Source organism: Vicia villosa, linkage group LG1 (assembly GCF_029867415.1).
Source record: "Vicia villosa cultivar HV-30 ecotype Madison, WI linkage group LG1, Vvil1.0, whole genome shotgun sequence".
Classification (NCBI taxonomy): Eukaryota; Viridiplantae; Streptophyta; class Magnoliopsida; order Fabales; family Fabaceae; genus Vicia; species Vicia villosa.
In genome coordinates, this window is record NC_081180.1 from 13919373 (window position 1) to 13939157 (window position 19785).

Genomic DNA, 19785 nt, shown 5'->3' on the forward strand with positions numbered 1-19785 from the left:
CTACATTATGAATGTTTTAATAACAAGAATGATAGAGATAAATATTTATAAGTGTTAAAATCCAACAAATCCATAGCAGATCCAAAACAAAAATATCTAATAAACATATTCGTGAAGTGAAACGACTAAGTCCAATACCTACGAATTGATTGAAACAGACATAACCCTCTTCCACCACCCTCAGGATCATAGCCCTCGTCGCAGTTCCTCCGCTACATAGCGTCGTAGACCGCCATCTGTGGCTTCGATGTCCTCTGTGTCGACTTTTCAGTACTTTTTTGTGTGTTAATTTCTGAAAAATTCAAAATATATATTTTTTCTCTTTGTCACTTGATATTTAAGATATATTTATACAAATATCATCATCGTTTTGATCTTTTAATATTATATAAGAATAATAATATAAAAGTATTTTCACCATTTTAACATCACCTAAATTCTTTGAAACAGGTTATTTAGGGATATTTTTAGTTCTTGAAAAATGTTATAAACATTGAAGTAAATGTTTAATGGCTCATAGAAGTTTTGAGAGAAAAAAATTGCATAAGAAAAAAAGAAGAAGAATTGAATGTATTTTGTAATTATCGACCTAGACACGGCCATTTATTTAAGATTAGGAGTGACAAACAGGCATGTCTGTTCTGGTTAGGATCGTTCCACAAAAATCCGCAAAAATGGGATGGGACGAGATGAGCCTAAAATTCTGACGTGCCCCACATTAAAAATGAGGCAGGGCGGGGCGGACTTGCGGCACTATACCTTTTAAGCCTAAATATTAAAAAAAATATATGTCTAACCGAAACAGACACATTAAAGAGTGCACGTTTAAACCCTTGACCCGCCCCCTACAATGAATATTTTATCATTAAAAAAATAAAAAGTGTATATTTTTAAAAAATTAACCTTAACTTAAAAAAAGTTAAATTAAATATTAAAAAAAACTAATTTAAAAAGTAAGACACATTATTGTTAGTTTGAATAGAATTACAGAAAGGAAGGGGATGTTGACTTAATCAAAGTATTAAGTGGAGAGGGGAACATGACCAAGCAAAGCCAAAATATACGGTTGTTGTACTAAGTAAGTAGAAGACACGTCACACACACAGCACAACACAACAAGAACAACAACAACTGGCCCTCCCACTTCGCCGTTACTTGTCCTCCGTACACTCAGATCTTCACTTTGCATTTATAAACCAAACTGTCTCTCTTTTCTCTCATCTCACACTAATCCTCATCTTCAACCTCTCTTATTACATGAACCTTAAACACCATCACCATCATATAGTTGTTAGTATTACCTAGCAACGTTGTGTAAAGATGATGTACGAACAGCAACCGGTGGAGAGGACCACATATAGTAATAATTCGAATTCCATTGAGGAAACTGAAAGGCTTGAAATAGTTAACTTGAGTGGCATGTCATTAGACTCTCTTCCTAACCCTTCTCTCAATTTAGCTTCCATTTGCAAGTTAGACCTATCCAATAACAATCTTCAGGTTTTTTTTACATTTTTGAAAAAATTGTGTATGAGTGTAATTGACAGTGACATTTTTGAAAAAAAATGTGTATCAGTATAATTGACATCGATATTTATAATTATATTTAATTAATTTATTTTTGTAAATTATTATTGGTGTTGATGTATCAGTGCCATATTATATTAACGGTGTTTTGATCTAATGTCCTTGCTAAGAGTAATAATTAATTTATGATTGAAACAGAACATTCCGGAATCATTGACGGCGAGGCTGGTGAACACGGTGGCGTTGGACGTGCACTCAAACCAGCTGAGAACCCTTCCAAACTCCATTGGCTGCCTCTCCAAGCTCAAGCTTCTGAACGTCTCCGGCAACCTCATCCAACACCTCCCAAAAACAATTGAGAATTGCAAGGCCTTAGAAGATTTGAATTTAAACTTCAACAAGTTGATCCAATTACCAGAAAACCTAGGGTTTGAGCTAATAAACCTCAAGAAACTATCAATCAACTCCAACAAACTTCTCTTCCTTCCACGCTCCATCTCTTATCTCACATCTCTCAAGATTCTCGACGCACGTCTCAACTGTCTCAGATCTCTCCCGGAAGATCTAGAGAATCTCATCAACCTTGAAACCCTAAACGTGAGTCAGAATTTTCATTTCTTGGATTCAATTCCATCCTCCATAGGACTTCTATTGTCTCTCGTTGAACTTGACATCAGCTACAACAAGATCAAGTCCTTGCCGGACTCCATTGGTGGTCTCAATAAGCTTCAGAAGCTGAGTGTGGAAGGGAACCCTCTTACTTCACCACCACCGGAAGTGATGGAGCTTGGATTGCATGCAGTGAAGGAGTATCTCGGCAACAAGATGAACGCTGGCCATCAGAGTCCGACACCGATGAAGAGTCCAACTAAGAAGAAGTCATGGGTTGGAAGATTGGTTAAATATGGAAGCTTCAATATCCGAAATGGACCACGTGAAGAACGCGAAGCTTTCATCGTTTCTGATGATGATAGATCGATCGAAAGTGTTGCTTCAACTCGCTATTCGGGGATGTTTTCGCCCCGTCGTCTCTTCTCCGGTCGGAATTACTTTAGCCATTGAAGAGCAAATTTGTGTTTCTTTGAGACCTAGGTTGCACTTTTTTGATTTGGAAATAAACTGTTATATCCTGTTGAATGATGAAATATAAATGTATGCTGTATCTGCATGCAATTTTGTGGAATGTGATGATAACCTAAAAAAATATGACACCACCACGGTGATATGTGAAAAAACATTGAAGGTTAGTAGTTAGTACTCCCTTTGGTTTTATGTTATAAGAGATATTTAGTTCATCAAAAATTGATAAATTTAATTTAGAAATTAGATCAAACATATTAATGTTGATGATTTCTCAATAGACCCCATGGGTCCCTCAGGCATCATCGAATTGACAAAAATGTCACGGTACTCTCGTAGATACATCTCTGTAAGTAACTTTTATGGTTAAACATAGTAAATTTTGGAATTTTCTCAATTATTTGGAAAAATCTCAAATTAATTTCATGACATATGTTTGTGATTTTCCCAATGAATTGTGAAAATCTCAAATTAAGTTACAAATAAATTGAGAAAATCTCAAATTAATTTCTCAAATATTAATTCACTAGTACAAAAACAACAATATAATTTAAAAATTTACACCCGATATTCTAAAAACGGGTGTAAATTAGAAACGTGATGGCAATTTTGTAAATAAAGTTTCATTTTAAGGATTAACATGTGACAAATTACACTCTATTTATTAAAAATCGGGTGTAAATTAAAAATATTATTATAATCAGATCTCAATTACTCCCATTAAATTTAAAACGGGTGTAAATTTAAATTGCTTAAAAAATTTATTTATTTTATGACTCAACTCGATACCGCAAATGAACATATCCACAATCTTCAAATATTGGTCTCATTGACGCATCTAAACCTGCAAGAGAGTTTCCAGCATACAACTTCGCTTGCCTCACTATTCAGATCAGCAACGCAGCATACAGAACTCGTATATTAGGTGTACAACAAAATTCTCAAAAGACTCAAAGTTTCAAGGAGACACAATCCATTGATTTAGCTGGTGATTTTAGTAAAGGTGAAAATGGAGAATTGAACTTTGTTAGGGAAGATAGAGGGAGTTTTAATTTGCAGCACATCGACACAACTTTATCCTTCAAGCAGATCCTCCATCTTTAATATCAACTTTCAGCACTGATTTCCTCCAATCTTCAACGCAATCGCAAACACCGACGCGAGCTTCACCTCACGGACCACATCATCATCATCATCGGCGAAATCGAAAACTGACACACACAACTTCAACGATTCGAGAACACAGGTGAGCTCAACGCAGCAATGTCATTGATCATCGTTATCTGATTCAATCTACAATAACGATTCAGGACGCTTCTCTGACGACATTTTCGCTCATTTTTAACCAAAACCAAAGCCACCCTAATTCTCACCCTCAAAACGAGGTTGAGATTCTATCTGATTACTAATCAAGTGTTATTTTTCTTGCGTGCTTGTATCACACCCAAGTAAGTTCTCACTGTTCCTCTTAGATATTTAACTCCAAATTTTATGATTCTTTTTTCTTGTAATTTCTCAACAATTTGTTTATGCTAAATGTAAAATTAACAGGTAAATTTGAACTTTCAAACCTGAGAGATGGATGCATGGAAAGTGTTTGTAAAAATGTCTGTTTGAACTTTGAAGGACTTCTTCATATACACCTTCTGCAAGGAAAGGATCTCGACCTGCTCATTGTCATTTTTCTTTAAGAATTGACTGTGAGGAAACTACTAGAGAAATCAGACATATCGAGCAAGTTTTCAATTCAAGGTTTTTTAAGCATTATGGTAAACCCTTCTCCCTCATTCTTCATCCTATTTCCTCAAATCAAACTTTAGTTCAATTTGCAGAGAAACCTCTGTTCCAATCCAACGTTTTTCAACCATTATGGTAAACCCTTCACCCTCAATCTTTACATTTAATTTCAAATTTCAAATTTCTAATGTTTAGATTATTTTCACTTTAGAACTTTTGATTGGGATTGGGGTTTTATATTGGTGTTCAAATCAGAATTTGGGTTTGTTGATTTTCAAATGTTTGTGTTTGTGGAACTGAAGTTGAAATTTTGGGCAGGAAACACCGTTTATGACAGGGCTGGTTGTGGCTGCAGCAGCTTATGCAGGTAGATATGTTATCCAGGCCTGGCAAGCATTCAAGGCTAGACCGGCTGGGATGTGTAAATTTTATGAAGGTGGTTTTCATGCTACCATGAATAAGAGGGAAGCATCTCTCATCCTTGGTGTTAGGTATTTGCATTTTTGTTTTGTAAGATTGGTTTAGTTTGTATTGATTGGATGAATTCATCGCGGCGGCGGTAAGTTGATAGAAAAGGATCCGAAAATATTAGTTTTTGTTTAATAGGGTCTGGTATTTATGAATGTTTGTAACCTTTCCGTGAGACGCTATTTACTGTTTGTACAAAATATCTTCAAATAGAAGGTATCGTGGTGCTAAAGCACTATTGCATAACAAAATTTTAACAATCCACAGCCATAGCAGAATGTCAAATACCAGAAATGCATGCAGCTTGCAAGCACATGTATCATGTGTCTTATTGATTGGTTAACCTGTGTCTCAGTTTGATATTGTCCTCTTTTGTTTTTGTTGTAAGTTGCAATTTGAAATTTTCAATTAGTCAACAAGACTTATGTTGTCAACAGTGCGTCATAACAGAATAGCGTAGCGGTGTAAGGTCGGTGCGGCGCTTTTTGCCAGCGAGCCTTTGTCGACAATAGAGGTTGTAGTGGCTGCTATATATGCGGTGAAATTTCGGCCTCAAACCGCTTCTATCACATCCGCTATTAGGATTTCAGAAATAAACTCCCGAATTCTTTTTTTAAAACCATTTTTTTTGCAGATTAAAAGTTCATTGTATATCATTTGATAAATGGTGTTTCTTTCAATTTTTATCAGCTGTAGGCACTGTGGCATCAGTGAGAAGTGCACGCCAATGATGCGACGTGGACCTGAAGGGCCAAGAACCCTCTGCAATGCTTGTGGACTTATGTGGGCAAATAAGGTAAATGCTATCTATGTTAATCCTTCATGCCAGTTGAGTTGTTTTTGTTTTTCCTATGTTGCTCTACAAATTAATTATTAATGTCAGAAAAACTATGGGAAGGTCCATGTCTGTGGTTTATTTCCTTCGATTTTATCATTTTATATCTTGATACTTATTATTTTTTATTTTTGAGTGGGATCTTGATACTTGTTTATTAATGCAAGTGTATGCTAATTCATCACAAAAGGTGGGATACGAATACGAGATTGACGACACTCGAGAAAGAGTTATACACGTGATTGCCTATAAAATAGTTCATTTATATCATCTCAACGAGTAATGTTATATTGTACCATTCAGCAAAAATCTGGCTTCTTTTGATTTGGTTCATTTACATGTTTTCATTTTCTGAACCACAGGGAGCTCTTAGGGACCTATCAAGAGCTGCAACCTTGCCAACACACAATTCTCCACTAAACAAGAATGAGGTTGGAATTCATGCTTTCATTAAATTTACTTTGATTTGTCTTACCCATTTAGAAACTTAGATCCATATATTAAACTTTTCTATTAACTGGATGACTTTCAGAGTCAAAATTTGGAGAACAATCAGATAGTGCTTAGAGATGCTGCTGAATCATCATGACAGACCTTATATCGCATTACACTTACATTACGGCGGTGAGCTTATAGTCAAACTTTATTCATATGAGTTTCTGCTCTCATTGTTTTGGATTCGAAAATAGATTCAATGAAATTAATTTAGTCATACACATATTTGGTATTATGGTTATTTATTGACAGATCCACAGTGGTTTCTCCAACTAAATTGTTGGATTCACACTCTATTTGCTAGCTGGTGAGTTTTTTCTTATACTTGTAGCTGTTTGATGCATAAGTATATTAAATGGTTTGCTTAAAATAATTAGAAAATGAGTCTTCTTTGTTGGTAGAATGGGGCTGTTTCGAGCATTTTTTTTCTGTTAGTGTTTGGATTGCATTGAATACTTACACTATCTAATGTATGTATTCTTAAGCTTCTTGATGTTCACTAGTTAGTATTAGTATAGTGATAGAAACTGATACCAAACAATATAATTTAATAGTATAGTTTAAATGTGAGGTGCATTCTATTAGTAGGAATTGGTCCCTTGGTTTAACATTTTTCCACTTTCTGGATAAGTAATATTGGGGTAGATAGTGGATATACTCAAAACTAAGTGCGGAAGAAGCAACCTTTATCTTCTGTAAACTACTCGACTGTTCAAATGTTGCAACTTCCGCGCAGCCGAATAAGGTTAAAAATCATAATGCTGCTGCAATTGATGACATTCTGCAATTGATTCTAGGTTGTATGTAAACAGAGACAGGATACACGGTTAAAGGCTTTGAGTTAGGATTAGAGGGTCCAAACAATGTTGCAGCTGACCAACAATTAGTTAGTATAGTTGGAGTTGCGACCGAGTTATTAGAGGCAAGTAGGGGAAAGTTAGGGGAATCAAAAGGAACATGTTGTAGAGTGAAATGTTCAAATGCCATCTCTGAAAATCTGATTGAGATTCAACACCTTTCTTTTGTTACATTCTGCACAAATTCCTTTTTTTGTTCTCTTTATCTTTGTATAGCATTAACAAGCTTCTAGCTTTTGTCAAACAGAAAAGTTCCTCAACTCTACTGAAAATGGCAAGAGATGAAGAACATGGAATTTTACTTTCTGCTATACAATATGAATGAATAGTGACAGTTCCAACCAAACATGAAAGTCTCACAAGAATAGTTCTTATTAAGTTATAGTATTTTATTCCCTCATAAATCATTTGACTGTTGAAAGTGATATGAACAATAATGGTTTGAACAGAACATGAATCTTATCCTAATATTTGGTATTGTGGTTATTTATTGACAGATCCACAGTGGTTTCTCCAACTAAATTGTTGGATTCACACTCTATTTGCTAGCTGGTGAGTTTTTTCTTATACTTGTAGCTGTTTAATGCATAAGTATATTAAATGGTTTGCTTAAAATAATTAGAAAATGAGGCTTCTTTGTTGGTAGAATGGGGCTGTTTCAAGCATTTTCTGTTAGTGTTTGGATTGCATTGAATACTTACACTATCTAATGTATGTATTCTTAAGCTTCTTGATGTTCACTAGTTAGTATTAGTATAGTGATAGAAACTGATACCAAACAATATAATTTAATAGTATAGTGAATCTCTTAATGTTCTGAGGTTATAAATTATATTACTTTGGCTCAATTCTTGGCTATAAAGTACTATATTACATTATTATAGCTAAAGTACTATAAAGTGCTTAGCTTAGGTTTTCAGCTTCAATAACTTTAACTAAGCTCTCCTTGCACATGTAAATGTTACCCTATCTTTTATCAATCTAAACATGTACTAAACATGTACAAGGTTTGATTAGATTTATAAGAATAGAAGAAAGAACAGAGGCATTAGTGATATGAAACTAGTAATATCCAAGGAAACTTTACTATTAAAAAAAATCATTATATAGTAACTCATATTCTACTTAACTTTGTAATTGAGGTGGTTATGTCACTAAATAGAATATGTTGTCTCTTTTTTTATTCTTTGCTAGAAATGGTTCATTAACATGCACCTTAAGGCTCCAATTAACATTTTCCAAATTAAAATTTAAACTAGTCTAATGCATTGTCACAAATCTGCATACTCTCTTGCCCCATCCTTGTCAACAATTTTGATAACAAAGTTAGGAGGTGCCACAACCAACCTTGATCTGATTTCCACAATGCACTTATCAACAAGATCAATTGCTTCTTCCACAGACATTCCACTATGGAAGTGTCTGTCCATCATTGACAGTGAGAAATAGGAACCATAACCAAAAGCTCTCTTTTCAAGCTTGTGAAGTGTTGCAATGTAGTCAATGTAGTAGAGTGATGGCCCTGTCTCTTTGTCATAACCAGCAAGAAGGATGTTCACAGAGTAGGGGTTCTGAAGAAAACCAAATTCACGTATAAATAAACTTATTACTCATAATCACAATGCAACATGGCTAATTAATTGCAGCCAAACAACATAAATCATTTACGCATATAAATAGCTGAATTCATAAAAGCTTTTAACTCTTTTCTACATTTCTATGTTATTTTATTCATAAATAGCTGAGTGGAATAAAATAACTAACAATTTGGCCACTACATTGATCGTACATGTGTGCATAGTGTAGTTAAAAGCAAAGTATGACAAGAAATGAAAAAGGTGAGTTTGTGTTTGTTTGTGTTTATGGATTATTTGCACAGGTACATATTAGAAAGGATAACTCAGCAGTCTCTTCTCATAGATATTGGAGTCAATCAACACAAAAGCCAGTCTCCTTGTTGTACCAAAGAGATTAATCCGTTGTGTATTAATTAACACTGAATATATTGCAGGCTCTGAGTGAGAAAGGCTATGAACTTGTTTCCGGTGGGACTGAAAATCATCTAGTTTTGGTGAATATGAAGAAAAAGGTAACCCGATAACTACTTTGACTTTGCTTGAGAAGATGAAGTCGGTGTACACGAATGTAGAAGGTCTTCCTCCGGATTGAATTGTGGAAAACAATTGCTTCTCCAGGGCGTGGTATTTTGGCCATGGATGAATCCAATAGTACATGTGGAAAGCGGTTGGATTCAATTGCACTAGAGAACAACCGAAGCTAACCGTCAAGCATGGCGTAAAATTATATATGAAGAAAGTGTTATGACTTGATTAAAATATAATTTTTATGTGTATGATTTTATAGTACTTGAAATATTATGAATGCACATGATTTTGTATACTTTTGGTTAATATTAAAAATATTTTGACTTAGTTAAAATATGATTTTTATGTGTATGATTTTATAGTATTTGCAATATTATGACTTAAAATGAAATATAACTAAACGGTGTATATGAAATAGGGTGTAAATAGATTTAAATATAATATAATTGTTCATTCATAAATGGCACATTTACACCCGATTGTTATTAAAATAGGGTGTAATTAAGAACGTATCTACACCCAATTTTAATTAAAACAGGGTGAAAGTAAAATGTAATTACGCCCAATTACACCCAATTTTTATTAAAACAGGGTGTAATTAAAACGTAATTACGTTCAATTACACCCGATTTTTACTAAAACAGGGTGTAATTAAAAATGTAATTATGCCCAATTACACCCGATTTTTATTAAAACACGGTGTAATTAAAAACGTAATTACGCCCAATTACACCCGATTTTTATTAAAATAGGGTGTAATTAAAAACGTAATTACACCAGATTAAAATAGGGTGTAATTAAAAACGTAATTACGCCCAATTACACCCGATTTTTGTTAAAAATAATGGGTGTAAATGCGTTAGACATTTCTCACCCGGTGGATATACACCCGATTTTTATTAAAAATAATGAGTGTAAATTTAATAAAAAACGGGTGTAAATTAACATTTTTGTACTAGTGAAATCCCAACTTAATTAAGGTGGTGAAATCTTCCGTAGATATATTTACACAATGAGTTGAAAAGAGAGTGTTCCGTAGATATATTTATGAAAACGTTTTCGTAGATGCATCTACGGAAAAAACCAATTTTTTTAAAAAAATGGTGCTTCCGGATGTGCATTTACGGAAACAGGGGGCAAAATTTGAATTTTGCATGGTGACAAAGAGATCTACGGGGTGGATTGAGAAATTGTCTTAATTTTTATTAACATAGCCGTTTCTTAAAAAAAAGAAGTGGAGATGTATTAATCTTAAAAGGTTTTTTTTAATAAGACTAGGATTTCTAAAAAAAGAAAGCACCTTATACTACAAGATAATTATCAAAAACAAAGACTAGGATTTTTAAACCGATTTTTCAACTCGAAATCAATAATTTTCAAAATTTTAGCATCTAGCCATTTCGAAGTAAGACTCTTAGTTAAAATTACAATATCAAAATATCTTTTATGACCCCTTTTAAAAAGAATCTCGTTTTTTGCCAACCAAATAAACCAGACAATTGATCGACAACTAAAGAAGATGACATTTTTTTCTTAATCTTCCCTATCAAACAGTTATAAAATTCAATCAAATGAGACAAGACATCCTCTTGGAGAGACATATGACTTATACCAATCCATTTCAACATGATTAACCAAACACGAGAGACACAACAAGAATAAATGATCAAGATCCTCCACTTGGCCGAGGCATAGAGGAAAAACGAGATTATACGCACCAACGAGAATACCCCTATAAGCCAATTCATCTCTTATTGGAAGTCTCCTAAATAAAATCCTCTAAGCAAAAAAATGGATGTTGCTTGGAATCCAAGAGCTCCAAGTTAATGCTAAGATAATTGACATCTTTGTGCTTAGCAAGAAATTTGGAGAATAAAAAGTAGACAATATTATGTACACTGAGTTTTCCAAATACCCGGAAGAGTCCCTCCACCAAACAATATAATCTTCAGCAAGCGGAACAAGGAAATGTTTAATAGAATATCCTACAGGCCTTGCAATAGAGTTGTGTTTTAGCGGGAAGAGAAGATGAATGGATCCCTAGGTTTCAACTTCAGCAGCCTGAAGATCATTCAAATGTGTTGCTAACAGTACCCTTTGATCAAAGAATAATTCAAACATTGATGGAAATAACTCTTTGAAGGGTTGAGGACCTAACCATTTGAACCTCCAAAAATTAATTTTCGATCATGTACCGAGTTTACAAGAAATACCTTTCTGAAACAAACTCTCTTCTGACCCCCACGTTGTCACAGTGCCTCTAAGATCATGACATCAAATGGATGAATTTCTTGCGGCTAAAGGTCTAGCAGATTCGAGCAGGAGGTCTTTTATATCTCCATACTTGAATGATAAATACTGAAAGCATCGAGAGTCTTGCATGTCCATAATCTTCCAGGCTCATTTGCTGATTAAAGGAATGTTGAAGTATCACAATGCTTAAGGCCCAAGCCTCCTTCAACTTTTCATTTACACAGTGACAACCAAGAAACCTAATTGATCAGTCTCTTGCTTTCTTCACCTTTTCAAAGAAAAGCTCTTTGAATCTTGATTAATTCAAAAATTACCACCTGAGGTGCTTTGTAGAAGGAAAATAGATATAAAGGGATGTAATTAAGAATCACATTTAATATAACGACATATCCTCTATAAGAGATGAACTTGCTTTTCGGACTTGAAAGACAACATCACGTTTTGTCAAAAGTAGAAACCCACGAGCTGCGCCTTCTTCAATTTATGCCTATGAGAATTCCCAAAAAATTGAAAGGAAGATATGTAACAAAGTATTTTATTTCAGATGAAAATATTTAGTATGCAGACAAGTTACTAGAGGACAAGGCACATAGTAAGTTTGAGGTTGTGATGACATGCGGTCATTAAGTAATATTTGCGACCAATTTTATACAAACCGGTGGAATTATGAGCAAAAGCAAAGCCCCAATATGGAAGAAGTGAGAAAAAACAGCCAAGAGGAAGAAAGTTGAGACTTAGTGAAAATTTGAAGAAAAAGGAAGAAATCAAAGGATTTTTCCACTGGTTTTATCCCGACCGCAATGCTGACATCAAGGGCTTGATGAAATCATACCACGGCCGTGATGCTTCCCAACGCGGCCGTGATGCTTCCCAATATGGTCGCGATGCTCCGCTACTCTAACACACATCAACTACTGTTAATATGGATTTTGTTACTTTTTTAGGGTTCAAAATTGGAGATAAAGAAAGTGATGGCCAGAGTTTGACCACGAAATTGAAAAGCATTGGAGTCATTTGATAGATTATTTTCCATAGATTTTGATGAATACTTCTTATCAACTCATGGTAATTGTTAATTTCACTATGAATTGCTAAGTTATTTTAGATTAGGTCATTTGTGAGAAGAACCTAGTTATACTCTAGTGGATCATATGATTGTTTGAGATGATTTGAATTTCTTTATTTTAGAATCATTATTTAATTTTTCTTGTTCTTGATGCCTTTTGTATGTTGACGAGCACGCAAATTGATATTAGATGAGTAGAGATTATTAATCATAAGTCTACCAATCTGAATCTGGATAATTATTCAAGTTAGTAATTAATTAGGAATATGTAATTATAAGTTGTGGCCTGTGAATTAACAAACTGAACAACACATGGTTTAACTTTGAATTGGCCTAAGGAATTAGAGAGTTATTATGTAAATTAGTGAGTTGTAAACCAATGAATTAGGTATAGTGGTCTTGTTAATTTGCCATGAGATTACATTGTAATTTTAACTCATGTGATACACAATTCATCAACATTTATGATTAGGGGATTTGGAATAAAGATCTAATCGCTTTTCATTATTAAAATTTACTCATAAATTTTTCTTGTTTTTGTTTTTACAACAAATCACTACTGAACCCCCCTCCCCCCCAATTATTCATTTTAAATCGCATTGTTATTGCCTTGTAAAATTTGCAGTCCATGTGAAGAAAAAATATTTTATTACTTTGACAAGACTGGTACACTTTCTAGTTTAGTCCATCAACCATTTTCGAAGATCCAACACTTAAGACATTCTTTGTCTATTTCGATTTCAACTGTAACCTACATAAATCAGTCGATGTAAGACCACAAGTTTTCGTTTCCCCCTGGAAAATCCCGTTCAAAGAGGATTCAATCACTGGCCACCTCTTCCTAGACAATGAAATGTCTAGAAATTCAATCCCTGAAATTCGTCCATGATATAATGCTCCATCTGGCATGCTATTGAACCACAATATGGCCGGTCCGACCAAAGTTAATGCAAGCAATTGTCATTTGGACACTTCTCAGTACTGAGTTGGTCATTGATGAGATGCACGTGTTCATCGCAATCCCTCTTTCCACCATACTCGCACAACTTGGATGGTTTCTCCATGGATTTTGGTATCTTGATTTCCAAAATCTTGATACCTAGTTGATGCTTTGGTTACACCTTTCCCGACCTGTTTTCTGCTTGATTCGGGGAAGGACAAGGCTTCCCCGATCTCCCCTGGAACTTTGGTAGGAGTTTGGTGCTTCCTACTCATGTGCTAATTTTTTAACCTAGGCGTTTCGTCTTTCTTCATTTCGGTCTGCTCTAGGACGACATTATGAGTCCTCCTTGATGAAACCTCTTGGGTAATATTTTTACGTGGGGAGCTTTGTGGAGTATTTCTTCGAGGTGTTGTAACCTTTCCTGGACCGCATGCCAATTTTGCTGCCAAACTATATTGTAGATATTGTTCAGTAGCTTGTTAGTATCTTGATGTTCAAGGTTCGCTTGTAACAAATTGAGACTAGGTAAGGCTTTAGGCTACGAGACTAAAGGTGGAATCGATGATCCAATCAGAGGCATTTGGACAAATTCAATTATCTGAGGGAGCCTGGACAAAATTTGAAATATTTATTGGTATAAGAGAAAGAAAGTAGAATTAGAAAAGAGAATCTATAATATATTATCTGACACAATGATCATTAAACATATTAGACTAAATCTATTGAAACATCATTTGACTACTCATCATGAAAAGTACGTTCTTTTACCCGTTGGTGCATGCTCTCAATGATATCATCTGAACATGAGTACTTAATTAATAATAATTTTTCTCTGGCCAACTCAAAACTTAAGGTCAACAGTTTAATCATTTATTAGCAGATCAAGTACTCATTCTCTCTTGAATAAATCCGTCTTATAACTATGAGTAATTTTTATTCTTTGGAGAATAATAAAGATGATTTTCTTCTCAACGTTAAGATTTTAAATTTAAGAGACAACTAAGCAATAATACACAAAAATACAAAAGGTACAGCATTGATGTATGAAAATATTTAACATGACTACAAGGAAATAGTTTATTGAAGTATTTGGTAGCCATGTAGAAAACATGAGCATTATAGATGTTGATGAATTATAATGTTTTAGTGATGTTTATGTATGTGATGCTCTGAGCTCATTTTAAAGTTTTTTGATTTGTTTTGTTTTTTAGTTATATATTCATGCAATAAGTGACAATTAGAATAAATAATGTTATATTAATAATTACATTAATGTTTCCAACTAAATAGCCATCAAGAAAGAGTTTAGAAAAAGTATTAAAAAAAAGGGTTAAATAAGTTTTTCGTCCCTTTAAATATCTCAAACTTTGTTTTTAGTCCCTCAAAAAATTTCCTTCAAAGAATGGTCCTCATAAAATTTTTCGTCCACACTTTTGGTCTCTCACGTCTAATGCTGTTAACATAAGCTGATGTGGTACGCCACGTGACAATGCCAGGGTGGCAAGAAGCTGACGTGTCATGCCACGTGGCCAAGGTCAACATCACACTTGAACCCATAAAAATTTCGTAGCTAATTTATAGCAAATTTATTGAAACCAAAATTCTTAAAATAAATAATACTCTTTTAACAATAAATAACATTCACCATCACACCAATATACTGAACTGAGTATTGAAAATCTTCTGCAATAACAATACCAGTTAGAAAAGTGAACAACAATTTTTTTCTAATCCAAATCTGTGAGTATTTTGTAACCAAACAAATCAAAACCCTTTAAAGATACTTGATCATAACTAAAATGAGAAACACCTATATATAGATTTGAATATTTAATTATAATACTACATTACACCAACCAACCAATCACATATAGTTATTTTGATTAAATACCTGTAATTAATAACTGGTCATATTGTATATGCTACAATTCAACTTGTAACGACATATACAATGCATGTTAAAGGGAATTACCACAACAACCAGAGTAATAGTTGCATAATAAAAATAGGCAGTGAAAGAAAGCATACATTTTTTCCTGAGAGTTTCTTCAACAAGTATTGTTTCCTTCATATATATAAAGGAGCAAATCAATGAAACTAAATAACATGAAAACATATAAAATGCAGAAAATATGATAATACTATATTTACTACTGGGTGAATTTATAGACTTTCTCATAAAGCCTGTTATATTGCTTCCTATGGATTTTCTGTGTTGTTGATATCAATGAAAATCAAGAAAGAGAATAAAAGAGAGCAGAGTTGGAGTTCCAATGGATTTGCAATCACGTTTCATATTATCCATAACTAAATCATCATCCAAACCTTTTCCCTATCTTGTACAAGTTTCAGAAATCACTTCTTATTGTCGTGTTAATAAGTTCACAGTGGAGTTAGTAATATAAATCAGTTGACGGAGGTGTTAGCTGAGAAACTACAACCAACCACGACATTGAAATTAAACATGAGATTTTAATTTTGCAGTACAGTATCACATCCTATAGTTAATAACTGATTTGCACTATGTTGAAAAGTAAATGAAATGACCGTCTCGCATTAGGTGTGTGAGTTACGCATCCAATTATATGAAGAATCAACAACATGAGTAGACCATACAAGAATAGACAATAACATGGAAATCTAAAAGGGTTGTAGAACTTTCTTTTAAAACATACTGCATTCTTTTAAATTTCTAGAATTTTGGTTTCAATAAATTTGCTACATTTTAGCTACGATTTTAGCTACCGATTAGCTACGAAATTTTATGGGTTCAAGTGTGATGTTGACCTTGGCCACGTGGCATGACATGTCAGCATCTTGACACCCTGACATTGTCACGTGGCGTGCCACGGCATCTTCTGTTAATGGCGTTAGACGTGAGAGACCAAAAGTGTAGACGGTAAATTTTATGAGGACCATTTTTTGAAGGAAATTTTTTGAGGGACTAAAAATGAAGTTTGAGATATTTAGAAGGACCAAAAACTTATTTAACCCTAAAAAAAAAAAGATTAAATCTTGAAAGATTATCATCATAAATAAAATAAGAGTGAAGACCCATTTTGGTCCCTCACAAATATTACATGAGTCAAATTAGTCCCTCACAAAAAAATTGACTCAACTTAATCCCTTACAAAATTTAACCGGGTCATATTAGTCCTTCTGCTAATATTTTTTTCAAATTGGTTTTTTCTACTTCTAAACCGGTTTTTTTCATACTTCTAAACCGTGACTGGACTGACACGTTAGATTTTTTTTTTAAATACTAAATTAATTTTTATTTTTAATTTCATTTTTAAACAGTTATCAATGAATAATATCAAAAACGCCAAAATTATTTCTTATAAAGTAATTTTTAAACAAGTAATTTCCATGATTTCTACTAATATTAACAAATTCTATACATAAATTTTTACCTATGAGGTCTCAAATCCAAGTCTCATTCAAGTTAAATAATCTTCACTTTACAACTAGACAAATCAATTTCTATCGTTAATAAAGTGACTATCATTTACAACTAGAAAAATCAATTTCTATTGTTAGTAAAGCAACTATTATTTACAACAAGACAAATCAATATCTATTGTTAGTAAAATGATTATCATTTACAACTAGATAAATCAATTTCTATTGTTAATAAAGTGATTATCATTTACAACTAGACAAATCAATTTCTACGGTTAGTAAAGTGATTATCAATGACAACCAGACAAATCAATTTCTATTGTTAGTAAAGTGACTATCATTTACAGATAGATAAATCAATTTCTATTGTATTAAATTGACTGTCATTTAATCTGAAGAGACTTAGGTTCGAGACCATATTGATACAAATTTTGTATTTTATGTTTTAAATTTAGATTTGTTTAAGATTAACCACGTGGGCCTGAGTTCAACTCCTTATAAGAAACAATTTTGGCTTTTTTATATTATTAATTTATAATTGTTTAAAAATGAAATTAAAAATAAAAATCAATTTAGTATTTACAAAATGAAAAATAAATAAAATCCAACGTGGCAGTCCAGTCACAGTTTAAAACTAGAAAAAAAACCGATTTGAGAAAAATATTAGCAGAAGGACTAATATGATCCGGTTAAATTTTGTAAAGGAGTAAGTTGGGTCAATTTTTTTGTAAGGGACTAATTTGACTCGTGTAATATTTGTGAGGGACCAAAATGGGTCTTCACTCATAAAATAAAGTATACATTTTAATATCTTTAAGAGATCTGCTTTGTTTTGGTTAGCTACGGTTTGAAGTATTTGGTTGGGTCACAATAATTTTATCTTTAAGAGATCTGTTTTATTTTTGATGACTGCATAGCGACTATAGTTGTGAGGTCGTGGATTTGGTTATCTTCTTTCTTTACTTTAGCAGTTGGTAGTAATTTTCATATTAGAACACTCTGCTTCTCTTTTGTTTCGGGAAATAAGTGTCTCTAATGTTATATCTTGGGTGTGGAGTATCCGCAACTCTCTTTTAATAGTATTTGCCTATTTAAAAAAAGGGTAATGCTAACGAGTGCCCCCGGGGCACTGGTTAAAAGATTAAAAAGGTAAGTTGAACATTGTTTAATAAAGTAAAAAGATAAGTTTTTATCCAAAATATATGTATTTAATGCATTGAAAACATAAATAATTAACTTTTTTTATAGAATATTGTGTGTATTTAATGTATTGAATATGTAATATTTTCTTTATTAGGAATGCTTAACCAGTGCCCCTGGGGCACTCGTTAGCATGACCCTTAAAAAAATCTCTCAGTATCGATTTTAATTAATTTGTACAAGATCTACTTAATCTAAATGCAAGGTTGTCATGATGACAACCTTGAAACCCTAATGCTTATGTGGCATGGTTTTAGCAACTTTAAACACAACTCTAACCTATGTGGCATGATTTTAAAATTTTCAATTTTTATATCCCAATTTTTTTTAATAATATTATTAAAATCATTGTTCTAACCACTAATTTATCTCTACATTAAAAATAAATAATAATAATAATAATAATAATAATAATAAACAACTAGCACTATTAATAATAATAATAATATAAATAATATATAATATTTTGTATAACATGGGGATACCAAACAACAAAACTATTGAAAATTCGATTAAATTTGATAATATATAAATAATAATAAAATAATATAAATAATATATAATAATAATATAATATTTATCTAATAATAATAAATAATAATAATAATCATATAATATCCATCTACAACTATTATAAATAATAATAATATAATATTTAATTACCACTATTAAAAAATATATAAATAAAAACTATTATGAAAAATAATTAATCATAATAATTATAATCATTATAACTATAAAAACAAAAACAATAATATTATATTGAGCCACGGCTATAATTTTTTTTAAATATAATAAATTCAGAATAATAATAATAATAATAATAATAATAATAATAATGTAATATTCATTCACCACAATTAATAATAATATAAATAATAATAATAATAATAATAATAATAATAATAATGTAATATTCATTCACCACAATTAATAATAATATAAATAATATATAATATTATAGTATTCAGTTATAACAATAAAATATAATAATAATAATAATAATAATAATGATAATTATTATTTATTTTTATTTTTTTGAAATAAAAGATTGCATTTATTTCAAAGAGCAAAAGCTCAAAAGTTACAAGCTATAAATTGAACTACTTACATAAGCATATTTACAATATGTTTCCTATATTTGGGCTTTATCCAACCCCTATAAACTATAGCATCTATAATGTTTCTAGTAACTCTATGCTTATCACTATAAGAGCCTGTATTGTCAAAAAATTTCGAATTCCTGTACATCCAAATACCGTAGCACGTTTCGGTTGCGATAGCTTTAAAGATTTGATTCTTCCAACCTTTCCTCTTAGCAACCTGCTTGATCCAATTCATGTTAACATGAGAGGGAGTATTCAGGTTGATCCACTCCATACTCTTAGTCCAAAATGTGGCCGTTTCAGAACATGTAAACATGATATGCTCCAGGTCTTCTTCCTCTCTATTGCAAAGCTGACAGATGGAATTTTGCAGCAAACCCATTTTATTCAATCTTACTTTGGTTGGAAGCCTATTTAGACAGACTAACCACATGATAACCTTGGCTCTAGGGCGTGCGAAATTATGAGCCAGAATATGGTACCAGTCAGTTCTTGTGTTGTCATCAATCAGAATATCATACACTCTCTTCATACTAAACTTCCTTTGAACCTGCATTTCCAACCAGATATTGCCAATTCTACCCACCAACTCCTTAGCTGCCATAATACTTTTTGTGATCCACGTGCAGTTACCATTTTGAATATCACTCATCACCTCTCTGCCTTTCAGGTAATAAGCATGAAGCCATTTAACCCAAAGGTTATTCTCCT

General features: G+C 32.6%; 2 protein-coding genes across 5 annotated transcripts; both read left to right on the forward strand.

Moving 5' to 3' along the window:
* Nucleotides 1-1162: 1162 nt before the first annotated feature.
* Nucleotides 1163-2939, forward strand: LOC131629108 (plant intracellular Ras-group-related LRR protein 6-like). The gene is made up of 2 exons (XM_058899915.1): nt 1163-1500; nt 1726-2939. Exons 1-2 carry the CDS (start codon nt 1321-1323, stop codon nt 2587-2589), a joined length of 1044 nt encoding a protein of 347 aa, XP_058755898.1. The 5' UTR covers nt 1163-1320; the 3' UTR covers nt 2590-2939.
* Nucleotides 2940-4519: 1580 nt separating this feature from the next.
* LOC131629114 (GATA transcription factor 28-like) lies at nt 4520-9358 on the forward strand. 4 transcript variants are annotated; one of them, XR_009291967.1, is made up of 6 exons: nt 4522-4835; nt 5503-5608; nt 6010-6078; nt 6180-6271; nt 7497-7551; nt 8879-9010. XR_009291967.1 is itself a non-coding variant. In XM_058899926.1 (5 exons), exons 1-4 carry the CDS (start codon nt 4675-4677, stop codon nt 6234-6236), a joined length of 393 nt encoding a protein of 130 aa, XP_058755909.1. In that variant the 5' UTR covers nt 4523-4674; the 3' UTR covers nt 6237-6271; nt 6395-7477. The 4 variants fall into 4 exon arrangements, 2 of the variants coding, with proteins under 2 accessions (XP_058755903.1, XP_058755909.1); XR_009291960.1 differs by lacking the exon at nt 8879-9010 and adding an exon at nt 9011-9347 and having other exon boundaries at nt 4523-4835; XM_058899926.1 differs by lacking the exons at nt 7497-7551; nt 8879-9010 and adding an exon at nt 6395-7477 and having other exon boundaries at nt 4523-4835.
* The last annotated feature ends 10427 nt before the right edge of the window (nt 9359-19785 follow it).